General features: G+C 38.9%; 1 protein-coding gene across 5 annotated transcripts in view; it reads left to right on the forward strand.

Annotated features, from left to right (window-relative positions):
- The window catches only part of DLG2 (discs large MAGUK scaffold protein 2), a 1,022,965-nt gene that overhangs the window by 354,764 nt on the left and 651,868 nt on the right, over nt 1-16,333 (forward strand). The window contains exon 1 of one of the 5 annotated variants that reach the window (XM_086481684.1): nt 3,436-3,537. The exons of the other annotated variants lie outside the window; for them this stretch is intronic. Within the exon in view, the coding sequence (XP_086337810.1) occupies nt 3,436-3,537 (102 nt within the window). Of the gene's footprint in view, nt 1-3,435; nt 3,538-16,333 lie in introns of those variants that run through there. 5 annotated transcript variants of the gene reach the window in all.

Genomic DNA, 16,333 nt, shown 5'->3' on the forward strand with positions numbered 1-16,333 from the left:
ATCTGTGGTCTCTCTTTGTGGTACAGTAACACTCACAATGTATGTTCTTCTGTATTATCATCAGACAGAGCGAAAATGTGGACATAGATTTTTCCAAGAACCCTTGCTTCTGGGTTAAAGGGTTAAATCTATGACTGCGATTTAAAGGCCTTTCCTGGCAATTAGCAATTTACTTCTGTGTCTGTGATCAGTGATATTGAAAAAAAAAAAAAGGTAGAGAAGGATCTCTGAGCAGATCTCTGCTTTCCTATGGCAGTTTTCTATATGTCACTTAATTGAAATAAATGTCTTGGGCAATTGCGATACGAGTTATTATTCCAGTCTGTCATTGGAATGAATCTTCCTTTTCTGATCTTTTCCCAAATGACTGTGCATCAGGTAAACGTTTTTCACTTGAAAGCAACAATTAGTTTAAGTGTGAAGGGATGTATTTCATGCCTTGCGCAATACTCAGGTGATTGGTGTTTGATGCATCTTAACGCTGAAGTGAAATCACAGATGAAACCTATTCTGGTTGAAAATCTACAATAGTGTCAGGGACTGGGGGAGAAATGGGAATTTTAATGAACAGATACGTCCTCCCTTTTGAGAGTACAAGCCAGCTGAATTCAGTCAGATCTAAAAGATCCAAAAGGCTAACTGCCTGATTTTCCTTCCCTTCTTTGAAATCTGAATTTGGAATTAAATGCAGGTGATTTTAATTAGGCCCCGTGACTATTAATCAGAAAACATATTTGTGTGATTTTGAGTCCAGTTTTAAATCAGGACATCATGTTTCAAACATTGAAAAGTGCAGATGCGATGTATTCTTATATGAGAAATGCTAATGATTAGAACAGATGGAGAGCGTTACTGTTCACTTAAATATCTAAGATGGGTAGATATTAGAACTGCTAAACCAGTTAAATAGCACAGTTTTCTGGCATTTTGTAGTAGGGTTTCCTAAAAATATTGTCACGCCACCCCCATCCCAAATTAATGGTTCTCAGGCCAGTGATGTAGTGTGCTCACACCTTAAGGTAGCACTGTGATTCATGTTTTAATGATAGTGGCTGCTGGCTGTAACTATGGAATGTATTGTCATGGAAACTACACTTTTCTATATTTACACCGGCGCTGGTTATGCGAGAGACAGTACTTGAAAGAAAATCTGTATAATATATAGCTTAATAACGAGACAGGCAAGCTAGGAATAAACAGATCAAAGATTCAGCAATGTTACGGCTGCTGTTTGTCACCATAGTACGTTTCTAAACAGGCTCAGTCACTGTTTCAGAGGATAAGTAGCACTGCGAGTCAGAAAGAAGTGATGCTGCGATGTCACTTTGGACTAACAGGTCAGACAAACTTAGATTATTGATAGCTGATTGATTGGCATCCACGTAGTGAATTCCCATGGTACGTAACACTCATGTCCAAGCTGTTAGGAAAAAAGTATGAGCTGAGTGAATTGAGGACACTGAGTTGTAAGAGCCTGTTATTTGCAAGAAATAAATCTTCAGAAATGGAACTGGGTTGTAACTCTAACTGTGGAGCAGTTCTATCTGTCACTTCAATCTAGAAACTACTGTCATTTTCCTGAGGTCGGGCTCCTGTGAGCTCTAAGTTCAAAAATATGGAGTGAGAAACAATAATCAGAAAATATCAGACCAAGTTGAAATTTAGCTACACACAAAAATTGGATAAAGATTAGGTTATTGTATGATGCAAAAGAAAGAGTAATATCAAAGCTGTTTAAGAGAATGATACTTTTATGGTTTTGAACTTTACAAAGTGAGGTTAAGATATACTGAAGAAATCCTACTTAAAATTTAGATATATACGTACATGCAATACACACACACTTACACACCTTTCTGTGTGTATAAAATCTTAATAGAGGAGGTCTCCTACATTAGAGTCTGCAGTCTTGGGCAGACCTTTTTAAAAATTCTGTACCATTCACCCTCTGTACTGCTTGACCTGGCTGCACACAGAGACCTCCGTTTGCCATTTTCTCCAATCCATTTTATAACAAATTTTTAGTTCAGTCTTATTACAGAAAACTGTTTCAGTTGTGCCTTAAGAACTCACTCACGATTGCCAGGGAGACAAGCTGCTCTCATTTCTTTAGAAAGAGTTTCTAATTTGATGGGCAGAGCTTAGTGAGTCGCAAAAAAAGCAGGGTCAAGTCACTGTGAAACAACTGCTGGGTTTACCTTGCTATCAGCTGTGAAATCATTGAAGACATCACTTCACTTTCTATATCGTAGCCTTTTCATTTTATGTTTGTGAGTCTGCCATGACCGAACCTAAAACTGGAGGATGTATTCATCCAACTTTTGATATAAATAATCCTCTTAAAAAGCACAGCTAGTGGTTTGCTCATCCAAGTGCTTTATTATGCATTTTCAGCTGGTGTTGCTTTAACTGAAGGAACAGCGACAGCTGTAACTGAATCCAAACCAGCGTTATGCTCCCAAACTTCTTTAATTATTGCATTTCTGGAATACAGCAAGCCGTTTGCAGGTTACCAGCACTAGCTGGAGTCATTAGTTACATTACCTCAAAAGCAGAGTTTAAAGAGGGTTGCGTTTTAAGCTTCACGCTGGTGCATTTTCCGTGTAACTTCATATCTTTATTCAGTGTCTCCTGCAATCCTTCAACCTGTCTATTTGTAAATGTGAGCCTGGAGAAAGCTCCCATGTGGCAAGCCAGGATTGGATAAATGTTACTTGTATTTCTCTGATTGCAAACTCCCAGCATCTGGGATTTTCAGCTTTGAGTACAGTTTGTTTCATGCTGAGATTCATCTTTTTGGGGAAAGCAAAGGTCACCGCTTCTCTGGAGTTGCGACTGATTTGATTCTTTTTCTCGGAGAGGCGCTGGGAAGGGAATCCTTACTGGAATGCATATTGATAAAGGCTGAGGATTCTGGCTTCTTAGATAAGTAATTTTTTTTTTTTCCTCTTCTCTCCCCACAATGACTATGTATTGCAGCAACTCACTGGCTTTTTACCAAATCAGGAGCTGCAGTATTTTTCTTCCGATGGAATAATTTCAGCCCACTTCAGCTAGCATGACAATCTTATGTGATTGTTATGAGTAGGCGTTTACATCCTTTTACATGCTAATACTGCCACACCTGCTAGTCCCCCTCATTTCCATTTCTCTCTTTTTTTCCTTTTTTTTTTTCTTTTTTTCTTTTTTTCCCCAATGTAAAAACTAATTTCCCAGAGGAAGGGAAATCCTGAGATTCGTGATCAATGCTGCATCGTTGATTCATCAACAAAGAAGGGGATGGCTGAACGGGACACAGGTAGAGATTCAAGCAGGCTGCTTCCGACGAGCAAGAGAAAAGCTAGCTGTTGAGCAGCATATGTTGCCACTCCATGTGCTGTATTAGCTACTTGTTTTTAGCCTTCAGTAGGCTGCCACTACTGCAGCACTAAAGGAATGTGCCCTATTGTTAGAAATCCTGACTGCTTTACACCAATGATTTGCCACTGCAAAGTTGCATGCACCAACAACACTTTATCGTTGATGTTTGGATGCAAGGTAGGATGTGGTTAATGTATTTAAATGCATGCTGTAACTCCTTTGAATATCTGTGCTATTTAATTTCATGTCTGACCAGAGATTTCAGTGCAAATTGCGATATGCTGGCTATAAATTAAGGCTTACAGCTGATACGTTTTAAATGTTAGGAAGAAAATCCGAAGTAAAGCTTTCTTGTTTCCCAGGGTTGTACAAGTATAGATTTACATAGGAGAATCTAATGGATTACGAAGCATTTGTTTTAGAGTTGATTGTATACTTAGCTAACAGTGCTAAGATTACTAAACCACTACTCTGCCATTTGCCCGGCTCTATTGATTTTGAAGTATATACTGCTATTACCAAAACACAAACCAGCAAGATCGAATATATTTTTCCATTTCTATTGCTGACATGGCTTTTAACCGTAAGAGCAGTACTAAAGTATACAGCCCTGCACTTCTCTGTAAGTGATCAGTAAAGTAAGATCCTGAACCCATTTTTAAGTCCACAGGAATTTCTTTAAATAAGTGTTTTCTTCTAGGGACTGGACAATCATTTAATTTCTCTTTTAAATTTAAATCAAAAGGTGGCGCAGTTAGTCAGAGAAGTTTCTTTTCTGGCTATGTAATGCAATCCCACCCCAATTTTTTTTAACAAAGGTGTTGGATTGGACTATATTTTTCCCTGTGTACATCCTGACTTGACATTAGAGTGTAACCAATATTGTTTGCTATTTTACTGAAATAGTTCAAAAGTGACGGAATGTTTTTAAAACTTATTATCTTTAGGTAAACAAGTTTGGTTCTTAGATCACTGAATCAATCATGATGATTTTACAGGGGGGGTTACAAATTTTGTGCCATTCCTTTTCCTTGCTATCCTTAAATACTGGATTATATTAAAACTGTTCCTTTGTGTTTAAATAGAGTAGGAAATGAGCAGTTATATAAAAAATGTTAGTGATAGTAATTGTTTTTAAATCATCTGTGTAACTTTTCTAATCATCAAAAATGGCTAAGCTACAAAAATCAAATTTTGGTTGTACAGTCCACAAACTAGGGAATGTAATACAATTTTCTGAGTTCCTATGTGACAGACTAGCCTAAATAAAATGAAGTAACTATATGAAACAATTTACAGATGACCCAATGCTCCCTAAATGCAGCTCAACTAGAGGTTAACGACAGATCATCTACTGCTTCATATAAGATACGTAAACTCAAACTAGGTTACAGTGAAACATTCACAAACTACTTGTCTGCCTTCTGCTTTTCCTCAAACAACGGCCTGCCTACATCTCTGGTTACCTGACACTTTCCTGAACTAAAGTTTCTTATTTCTTCACTTCCATTTTAAATAGGCAAAAATATGTTCTGTTAGCGAAAGGGTTATAATTTGATTGCTGTGTCATGATGCCACTAGTGATATAAATAGCATTAAGAGTTTAACAGTTTAAAAGCTTTTCTAATTTGCATTTTTTTCATAAGAACAATTAATATTTCTTTTTTATTTTATCTTCAAAAACTTAAACCCTCTTGTTTTCAAGTGTTAAATTCTGTTTAATAAATGTGAATTGTTAGTCAGGGGAAATTAAATGCGAGCCACCCTTCTACAAAGGTAGGCCAGTGGCCCAGGGACTAGTATCCAATTTGTATTCCTGCCTGTAAGCATGATTTTCAAAGGATATTCTTTGATGCACTTAAGTTCTTTCATGATTTTCAGATCCTGTTAGGAAGAAGCAAGAGAATAAAAATCATAAATTTCAAACTTTTTTTTCCTCCTCTTTCTTTAGCGCTTCAGGCTCATTAAGTTAGTCACAGTCAATGTTTTCTCTTCTTGTGGTGGTGTATGAACTACTTCTCAAATGAAAAGTGGATGTGTAGGATAGTGATTATTTTCAGAACGATGAGAAGGAGTACGAGCGAACTGAGTTATCTTGGGTTGGTTCAACACATGTCAGATTAGTACCCTTTGATACCACCATCAAGCACACATGAGATATTCTGTATACATATCAGCGTATCACCTCACTTCAAATACCTTATTCGCATTTCCGTCTGTTCTTCAGCCCATATCTAAATACATTACTTTTTGGACACATAGGGTTATATATCTAGATTTATGGGTGTAGATCCTTTGTTAACAAGCAAAAAATTTTGAAGAGGAAGTGAGGATGTTTCTTTTTAGGAGATCTTTTAGTTACGTGGCGTGAAATCATGGATCTAAGCATACTCGTAATATTTTAACTTCTAAAATCAAGTGGTTCTTGAACTCGGGAAGGAGAGTAATATAGTGGAATGGCACTTTATATACTGGGTGTCGGGGGAAAAAATAGGTTGTCAGAATGGAAGAAGAGTTTTAAAATATAAATAGTAGTATAGACAACAAAGGGATTCAAAGTTCAGGCAAATATCTCCAAATGATAAAATAATAAGGTCAGGTTATTAACTAGCTCCTTTTGAAAGGACGGTGCAAGTTACAGGAGTGCAATGCCCACACTCTTGATTCACAGTTTTTACTTCTAATTTTGTGCCAAATGAAGTCTTCTTTTCCTATGGGCACAGAAATGAGTGAAAGAAATGCACCACATCAGAACCATCACACCCATTTTTATCTGCTCTCCATATAATAACTTTACAGTCTGCTCACTCCTAACAGGTGGTGCCAGGGAGTTAATTTGGGGGGGGCAGGAAGAGGGTGTGCATGTCTTACTACACCATATGTTGCAAAGAAGGCAGTGGGGGAGTCTTAACTGCGCCTGCAGGAAGCTTTCCTTTTCAGTTGATCTCCTGGACTTTGGTAGTTGAGTTTATCCTGGACCTTTACTTTCAATGATGTTCCGTTGTATGATCCTTGACCTTGAAATTGCAAAGAATCCAGAGCAGTTTAATTTGAAAGGCAGGGTAGTGTCTACCTGAAAGGCCACTATTGCAACCTACTTTAACATATTTAAACACTTCTCTCATTTCTGGTAGGGAAGTATCAGTGTTTCCATCACAGCAGTACGGAGCCGAAGCAGAGAGGGGACAAGCAGGTTTTAAAATATGGCCCTCATGTGCCAGGAGGTGTTTTGCAGACTTGTCTTGTTCATAATCTTGCAGGACTGGGACACGAATGTATATCCCCTGAGTCCTAGAGTTGCTCTGTTGGGCAGATTTGTAACGTGGATTAAAGGACGGCTTGTGTGTAAGACAGACCTCCAACAAGAAGAATGCCAAGGCATATATCAGATTCTCACTGAAGACGATAAGACTTAAATGCACGCTTGAATGTCAGTGTGTGCTTACTCACTTTGCTGAATTGGGTCCTGTAATAGTTTGTTCAGAAGAATTATCTCCCAACTCTTAATATCCTGTTCATTTTGCTCTTATTAAGAGTGCCAGGAAAGGATTTCAGATTGACTAAGTTGTTTCTTAAATTACAATTCAGACACTCACATGGAAGTGTTTTTCTGTCTTGTCTCCTTTACCCCTGTATATTGAAAATAGTTATTGAGGAGATTCCACTGAAAGATGGGTGACTTACCTGTTTGTTGACCTTGATCAGATATTTTTGTAAATCCTACTTTCCTTTTGATTTAGGTTTATTTTTATATCTGTCCTAGCATAATTTAAAAGTTGTTGGTTGTTTTTTTTTTCTCTGCGTGTTGTTTTTTTGTTGTTGTTTTGTTTTTAAATAGATAAGACATACCTCCTTTTTTTCCCTGCCTCGTTTTTTTTCCTCCTAGCACATTTATCACAACCAGTCCTCTGGCACAATAGCTGATTTTGGTATTTTTCCCCTGCTATTTCTATGTTTTAGCTGAAATAGCCAAATAGTGACCTATACTACTATCCAAGGTGAGCATGAATGTAAACCCACTTGTTTCATAAGCTGCCAAAACTTCTATGTTTTGCAAAACTGTTACAATACAGAAAGTTTTATTATTAAAAAAAATGGCAGGGGGTATTACTGAAAGTCTCAACATTCATATTTATTATTTTTATCATGATCAAACTACTAGTAAACTACTACTTTTCTGTACCAGCACTACCAGTCTCTTGAACAAACTCTGGTATGTCACTTAGTTCATAATTGAGAATAGTCTCTGTATTGTCGTGGTCTAGACCTGGTTATTGTATGAAACAGTAATTTGGGATGATAGGAAAATACTCCTTCAACTAGGTACGATACACAGTAGTCCATGCTCAAAGCCTTGCGTGCTTTAACTTCTTGATGCATCTCCATGAACTCAAGTGGGATTTTACATTTCATGGGATAGTCTGACGTGGTTTCTGGATGCAACTAGGTAGACTCTTCATTCAAATTATAAACAGGCTTTTGAAATTAATCTCCCAGCCCTACCCATGTGTCTGGCTTTGTTTTACATTACAGAGTAGGCTTGGAGTATGCAAATGGGTGCCTTTTTGATGAAACTAAGCAGAAAGATGCACTCCAGGAACACACCAAATACTCTGCAAAATCTTATGGGTATTGTATTTAATAAAAACAGATTAGCACTATTTCACAGTAAAACACAAAATGTGTGTGTAACGTAGTGGTTGAGTCCTTCTTACCAGCAATTCGTTCTATGTATCCTTTCTTGCTGCTTGCTGATATGGACATAACCTCTGACTCCACGGACATATTTCTGGGATTTGGGGGTCCAGAACTGGACAGATGTAAAAATACAATTTGTTAATGATCATTCTATCTGTGATCCATCTACAGACACTGTTATATTGTATAAGATTCCAGAAGTCTCAGAAAGAGTTTACTGCTTATTCACAGAGAGTCAGCAGAGTAAGTCAGTTGGAACATTACTGCAACTTTCTACCATAACATTTGATAGTGGCACCAAGAAACTTACTTGCATGTATTATTCTTGTTAGGCCACTGTGGTGTTAAAATCAAAATGCTCAGCAATAGAAGGAGCTGCAGAGGAGATGCAGGATTGCCGCCGGCAAGAGGCTCTGAGTATGATCAGCTGTGTCACAGAGGATTTGTGCTTTAGTGTATGGCGCTCCAGGCAGGGAGAGTTTTCTTCTCTGACATAACATCTATGCAAGTGAGGCATGGGGAGTAAGCCCAAGCAAACTCAGCTGGCCATGTCTTCTTTTTTTCTGTTAGACATTGCCTAACCCCCTACACTTTAACACTCCTAGCATAAGAGCAAGTACAAACCCTTCCCAGCAGTTCCAACCCATCATTGATGGGTGTGGGAAAAGATGAAGTATACATTGTACTCAAAGGCCAGCAGACTGAACATTTCTGAGGACAAAGTAGCAAGTTATAAGGCTGAGGGACCCTTCCAGGAACTCCTTCTGGTATTGAAAAGTTTATAAAGCCGATCTTACTCTTCAGAACTTCTTGTTCCCAACTGTTGAGGAGCATTGCACTGGTGAAGTATTCTGGTATCAGATATGAAGAGACTGTGACTTCAGAAGTGATCTTGAGTTTGTTGCCTTGAACGCAGTGTGAATTGCAGAAATCAATATTACAGGAGGCACAAGAATGGCAGAAGCCTAAGGAGAGGTAGGAGGCAGCAGCAGAAAGATCCAGGTGGGGCATGTGGAGGAAAGGCATGAGGAAGGACAATGCAGAGACAGCATCTCGGGGATAGGATAAGACAATGGCCTGGGCAAGTGTTGTGAGAAGGCAAGCAGAAGTGAAAACAACACCAGTGAGGTCTGGCTAGATTGAAAATGGAAAAAAATTGTTAGAGAATGAGCCCTCTGAAATGATGGGCTCATCCCCTCAGTCACGTGGGAATTAACTCACTGGTTAGGGAATGAAAACAATCGTCACCATTTCAGTCTTTGGAGCGAGCTCACTTGCTAGCTGTCGCTCACTGGCACTGGCCAACATCTGGGCGGGTGGTGCCCAGGCATTTTTCTAAAAGCATCAAGATCAGATACTAAAAATATTTCTGCTTGTGTGAGAATACTGCGTCTTATTTTTGGCCACTGTCCTGCCCACGAGCTCCCCGTACACTGTGAACAAGATGGGTGGCTGGTAGGAGATTCCCCAAGAAACCACTCCATAACAAATGTGCAGACAGTTTAAATTAAGAAAACAACCCTAAAAGTGGATTTTTTAATAAATTTTTGGTTTTTGGAAAGTGTATACACTGAAAGAAACTTCTATTGTATCTGGGATCTTCAATCCCTACATCACTGGCCTTTTTTCCACATTTTGCCAGGATATCCGCTTCTAGCTGCCATCAGAGAATGGACACTGGACTGGATGGCCCACAGTGCTTGCTGTGCATGCTTCAGTCATCACAACAAGAATATTTACTGGTAGCACAGAAATGGAATCTGATTTTCATCACTCTAGATTATTTAAAATTCACCTGAAGCTAAAGGACGATATGAATACCCTCTGTATTGTACCTTTGAACATACAGCCATGGTGGGAAATGGTTTTCTTTTTTAAGCTAGTAATAAAGTAGAGTTGATCTTCACGGTTCACAAGCACTGTATTAGAAATATAACAATAAAGTGTACGTATGGAGTAAGTACGGCAGGAGGGACATAGCTAAGGGTTACTGAATATTTTGAAGGGGAAGTTCAGTTTGATCGAACACTCGATTTTTAAAATACATTTTTTCTTCAAATTTTACGTGATAATTACATAAAATGAGGTACTTTCAAATAGAAATATATAAATAGTGGAATGACTTGGTGCATGGTTACATGAGCTGCTTAATTTTACAAACTAATTATTGACTAAGAGAAGGCTATATATAGACATTCATCTTAACTGCAAAAGATGTCATAGAAGAGAATGGTGATAAAGAAGTGTTATATAAATATATTTAAGTGATAATAGCAATAAAACTGAAAACTGTCACTGAACAGTTCTCCTGATCTTTGAAAAGTAGCTTTTATGTTTCTAGTGTAGCTGTCAGAAATATTCTCATTACTAAAATATAGGTATTTATTACTTTCACTTTTCTGATTATATTTCATTCAACTTTAAGCATTTGATATAGTATTAATAATCATTAGGGACAAGATTTTTCAAGAAAGTCTGCTTGGGGGTTGTGCTGAATGCAATGGAAACCTGAATGGGAAGAAAGATTACTGATGGGGATTCCTGTGACTCCCTGTAGAAGTTAATGATCTATAATCCCAGGAGAGATGTCACAGAATGATCTGATGAAGTACTAAGGCAGTTTGGGCTATTCTTTTGAATTACTTCTCTGTTGAGTGTATTGAGAGTGTCATTATGAATCTGTAAGGTAAAAATGGCCCCTTCACCTAGATTCGCTGAGGAATCACACCCATTAGCTCAAACAAACCCCACCAAGTTTTACGTGGCCAGAAAGCAGGCTCTCTGGGAAAATGTATGATTCTCAGCGAAACTGAAAATTTTTGTTTTTCAATTTTTCCTCAAACTGACATTTCAGAAACCTGGATTCTGAGAATCCTGACACATCATTTTGGGGAGATTTCCTTTAGAAGATGCTCACAGCTGTTCAGTGTAATGAAGATGGAATATGCCAAATATGAATTTTCAGAAAGATCTAAACTAACGTCAGCACCGAAGTCCACAGAATGAGTCACCTGGAGGCTCTGTAGCTATGGCAAGCGCAGTACAAAGCCCATGTCAACACATAGCTGCCTGCAGAAGAGAATGTAGACACATACAAAGTCACTCTCTTTGCAAGATATGAGCTCACGCCCTATGGAAACAGACCAGTAACTACAGACCTTGGGCCAGCTGCAAAGTTTTTAAGATACACTTATATTGCTAAGTAAAAGAGGGCTAATGAGTATACTCAAGTACTTGTCTCCTGATATTCCATACCGTAAAATAGTTAGTTTTGTTCCTTGGCTGTATTTTAGGGTGCTCCCAAGCTCTTTCAAGACAATTCACAGCCATGTCTTGAAGGACTGTTCACTCCAGGGCCTCTTTCCAAGAGGGAGTATGGGTGAGACTGCATCAGGGAAGATTCCTTGGAGCCTAGAGCCAAGCCTCTTGACTATATCTTCAAACACCTCCCACCTCTGCCCTGTGCCTTTACATGGTATTTGAAAGCCTGCAATGTATCTCCTCAGTTTCATTTCATAAAACTGCCACTTTAGTAGCAACACAGACATGAGCCTCTTCAACCTCTTGGCCTGGGAACCAAGGATTATGCTAAGAAATGGACGTATTTAGCATACTAGATGTAGTGTAAGGGTCTCAGTCAAGATTCCACAAGTAGGAGCCTGAAAAATCTAACAAATGGGACAAAGACCATAATAGCTCTGTCAGGCTAGGTTCTTCTGGACCAACCACCGCCATACCTGTGAAAGACCACTTGGAATACACCCAGGTATATTGTGTTAGATCTCCAAGTCCAAATCTGTAAACTACTTGCCTTGGACTCAGCAAGAGACCCTGTGTCCAGCACATAGGGATACTCCACCCTCGAGTACTTCCCACCAGCTTTGCTATATCCACTTACACTCTATTAACTACAAAACCTGTGAGCAAGAAAGAAGTTCAAGTTCAGTTAATTAAACGGCTGCATACCTATAAAGGCATTTAAATTAGTAATGCACGCTTGTCTACCACCTTGTAGGACTGGTATGTAGGTTATAATGACCATCTGTTAAAGGACATGGTTGAAGTATATTTGTCCTGGCACTTACACTGTTTCTGAGAGATATTGTCAGCTGGCAGTGAGATGCCTTGAAATTCATGTATATCCCAGGGATATCCCAGGCTGTACTAAAGTATGGTTCCATAACAGGATAATCACCTCCATGAAACACTGAGAAAACAGTTGCTGCCAGAGAGAGGCCTGTGGCCTTGATTTAGGACAGGGAACTGGCACAGGTTGCCCAGAGAAGCTGTGGCTGCTCCCTCCCTGTCAATGTTCAAGGCCAGGTTGGATGAGGCTTTAAGCAACCTGGTCTAGTGGAAGGTGACCATGGCAGGGGTGTTGGAACTAGATGACCTTTAATGTCTCTTCCAACCCAAACTGTTCTATGATTCCCTGACAATTCTCTGATGCTAACTCCTTATTTCTATTCCTGGCTCTCACATAGCGTTCCTGTTGTGGCCTGGGGCAAATTGTACCTTCCGTCTCTTTCTAGAAAATCAGGTTGGTAAAACCTGACTCAGAGGAGTATTGAGAATTAATAATTATTGCATGCATGCAGCACTGAAATGAATTGAACAGTGTAAGTACAACGAACCATTGGTTTTAAGGACCAACACAAAGCCATGGTGAGGCTAAGATAAGGAAGGATATAAGCGAAAATGCAATGAACACATTGGTGAGAGTCAAAGCATTTCCTCCTGTTTTTTGCTGTCTAGCCCTCTCCCCACGGTATACATTTCAGGTATAACTTGAAATACTATTATTCATCTTTTTTTTAAAGTTCTTCCTCAAGGTCTAATCTTTCACATTCCAACTTTTGCCCATAGTAAGTTGTTACGGAAAAGGGGGTTTGAAAAGAAAGTGCTGACAAGTTCTTATCTCCACGCATCTAAGTAGTGCTACTATAATCTAATTTATTATATAAAGTTGCTGTAGGGGAGAAGCACTTTCCAGAGCTCTGGTTATTTGAGTTTTTTGCTTTGCAAAGATTGTTTAAAAATAATCATAGGATGATGATACATGAGGCAAGAAGCCGACAAGCAGATGAATATAAAACTGCTGCAAGGAGGTGAATCAGTAATTGTATCACACAAATTTTGTGACTGTTCAGGAATTCTGGTTAGGCTGATTTCTAGGAGGGATGTTCAGCCCGGTTCAGGGGGCCATATGGATGTCTTAAACTACATATTAAATCCCAGATTCTGCAGTCTGTAATAAACTAAACAAAGCACTGTAGAATCCCGTCAAATCCAGGACACAACAATCTGCGGAGCTGTGACTGAAGGTCTTTTCAATACTGTTAGCCACAGTGTTTTGCACTGTACCTATGAAATAAATAAAATTTGTACTTTTCCTACTCTTGAAATTCCTTTGCCTGTGTTAGTATTTGCACTCAGATTTCTGGTCCTTGGCTTAATATAATAAATTGACTGTGTAGAAACTAAACACTTGACAGCATAAGAAGGCATAGTACATGTTTGCACTGGCAGAGTTAACTGAGGGCTAATATTCCATACAAAGTAGTTTGGGATCTAGAATAACCAGGACAATATGTTTTCATAAGACAAAGTCTGGTGATACATTTTGAAGCATGTATTCCTCTCCAGAACAATTAAGAAAACTCAGGGGAGGAGGGGGAGAGCAGAGGAGGGAGAAGAAGATGACCTAGAAAACGCGCTTGCGGATCTAATTTTGAGTGTATGTACGTATCACAGATGAGCCTGTTGCACCTGCTGCCTTAAAGCCCTGGTGTTTTGCACTCTTTACTATATGCATCAACCCCCACGTGACTTCCAGGCATGCAGCTCTTTAATTTTCCAGCCTTAAGGACATGTCTTTTCAGTGTCTTGAAGTTCACAGCCTGTAAAGAAGCCCTGGAAGCTAGCAGAGACAGAGAGAAGCAAAACATTGTAAGATAAACTTTCAGAGGATTGCAAGTTCTGCCTGGTTATGAATAAGGAGGTTTTGTATTAAAAGTACCATTGTTGTCAGGCTGCTGAGCTTCACTCTTGCTTCCTCAGGTCAGACACAGCTGCAGGGACAGAGGAGCATCGTCTGCCTCACAGAGCTGGGAGTTGAACCTCAGGCTATTTCATCTTGTGCTTCCTAAACCAGAGGTTTAATTTGCTGTCTGCAGTTGCCTAATCTGTACGGATCCAATGTATAAATCTCTTACTGGTGCTGGATTGCAGCACCTTTTCACAGAGCATTAGCAACTACTACTTTCCCTTGTAACTAGAATAAAAATATTCACTGTGCTGAGACAGAGAAACTGATCTATATTCTGCATGCAAACACCAGCTATTTCTTGACTATTTGCATTCACGAGGAGGGACAGCATAGGGCTCCAGGAGCTAATACAGTTTCTGTTATTAAATGAGAATTAGTTGTTTTGTAGTCTGGTGTTTTTTCTTCTACTGTTTTCAGTTTGTTCATAAAAGAAAAGATCCTAAATAGGAACGGGTCAGCTCACTTTATAAGAATGTGTACAAAGTAATCACAGAATCATAGAAATGTTGATTGGAAAGGACCTCTGATAAATCACCTCATCCAAATTTCACTGAAAGCAAGAGAAATGAGAAGTGATTTAGCATGCAGCCATACACCTCACTTTGCAGAAGAAACTGGTTTTTAAGCAGTGCCAAGTGAAATATCTCTTCAGCTAAAACAAGAGGAAAACTGGGAAGAATAATCCATTGTTTAAAACAAAGGAAAGGAGGTTAAATATTTTGAGTGTTACTCCCTATTCTTCCCTTGATCCAATAGAAGATGCAGAAAGAGTCGATCTAGCCCCATTTATACAATTGGGAGTGTTGCTATGGGCTAGGATGGTAGGGGCTGCTGTTACAGGGGTAGGATTTCATCTTTTGTGCCTCAGTTTCTCTATTAGTAATAAAGTTCAGGTAGAGTTTGTGAGACTCTAACGTCAAGATCCTTGAAACACTTAGGTACCAGCTCCCTTGGCTTTTGATGACAATTAAGCACCTTCTAAGTACCGTGAGGTACTTCTCTTCCTCCAGTGCTTCCTTTATTCAGCCTGATGCTGTATCTCCTACTTTACTTCTCAAACACACATATGTGCTTTCTTTGCTGTTGCTGGCTCTCACTTAAAATTCACTGTTAGACTCCAGGTCAGTGGATGTGGTTGAGAAGGAGAATGAAATTAACAGGGCATTTCTAGAGTAAATGGCAGACATGAATAGGGAAACGTGTCCATACCCTTTCACATATATGTACATACACACAAACAGGTCACTAAACTCTGCACTTACCTGGTACATTAGCAATACTCCCACGCTTAAATTCTGAAAATTTGGTGACTGTAGGCCTTGGATGAGATGGTGGGTGGGAGAAGTGGAATGTCTGTTTAATGCTGTAAATCTGCATTTGAAGGTGTCAAAAATGTTTGTGATACAGAGGTCATTTTGCCTTATATAGAAAATGCACATTGACACGTTCCTGAAATTTGTTATGCAAGAGCGAGAAGTCAAACAGGACTTTGAATGGTGCAGTAAATAATAACATGATTTGTTGTCAAAAACTCTAATAAGTTTAAACCTACCAATGTATTTAAAGCATTAAAGCATTTCTTCCTTGAGAAGGTTTTAACTCCTTCAATTAAGAGGAACTAAAGTTAAAATAAACCAAGAAAGGGAAAGGGAGCAAATTCCTGTTTGATTTTCCTACATAATTTATTCCCGTAGTTAGATAGTGAGAAGCTGATGCAGAGACCAAAATAAGACTAATAAAGCATATTGTAGTGAAATACCTCCATAATGGTAATTCCAGACTTGGCTGGAATAAATGACTGATGTAAAGACTGAAGCAGAGCGCTTAATAAGATGTCTAACCCTTTGGAGTAGTTTAGCTTCAGAAATTAAGGTTAGGACTTTTAATCATGATGCTTATATGCAAAATTTTCTCAGACCTCAGTCAGAGTTGGTACCTAAAGAAATCTGGTTATTTGGTCTGAAAATATTGCTGCCTTTTTAAAGGGTGCAGGGCTTCAGAAGAATGGCTTCTCTTGCTTTTCCAATTATGCTTAGATTACCTTGAAAAAGCTCCATAGACCATCAAATGAGTATAAAGTACAACACGACATGTGGTCCATTGGATTCTCTTGGATTTTAGTTGGACTTAGTGCCAACAAGTTTTGGCACAAAATTTACCGAAGAGGACTAATGTAGTCATGCCTTAGGTGGCTTTTTAAAGCACAAGTCAAGGCATGCAAAAGTG

This window comes from Leptosomus discolor, chromosome 1, assembly GCF_034619465.1.
Source record: "Leptosomus discolor isolate bLepDis1 chromosome 1, bLepDis1.hap2, whole genome shotgun sequence".
Taxonomy (NCBI): domain Eukaryota; kingdom Metazoa; phylum Chordata; class Aves; order Leptosomiformes; family Leptosomidae; genus Leptosomus; species Leptosomus discolor.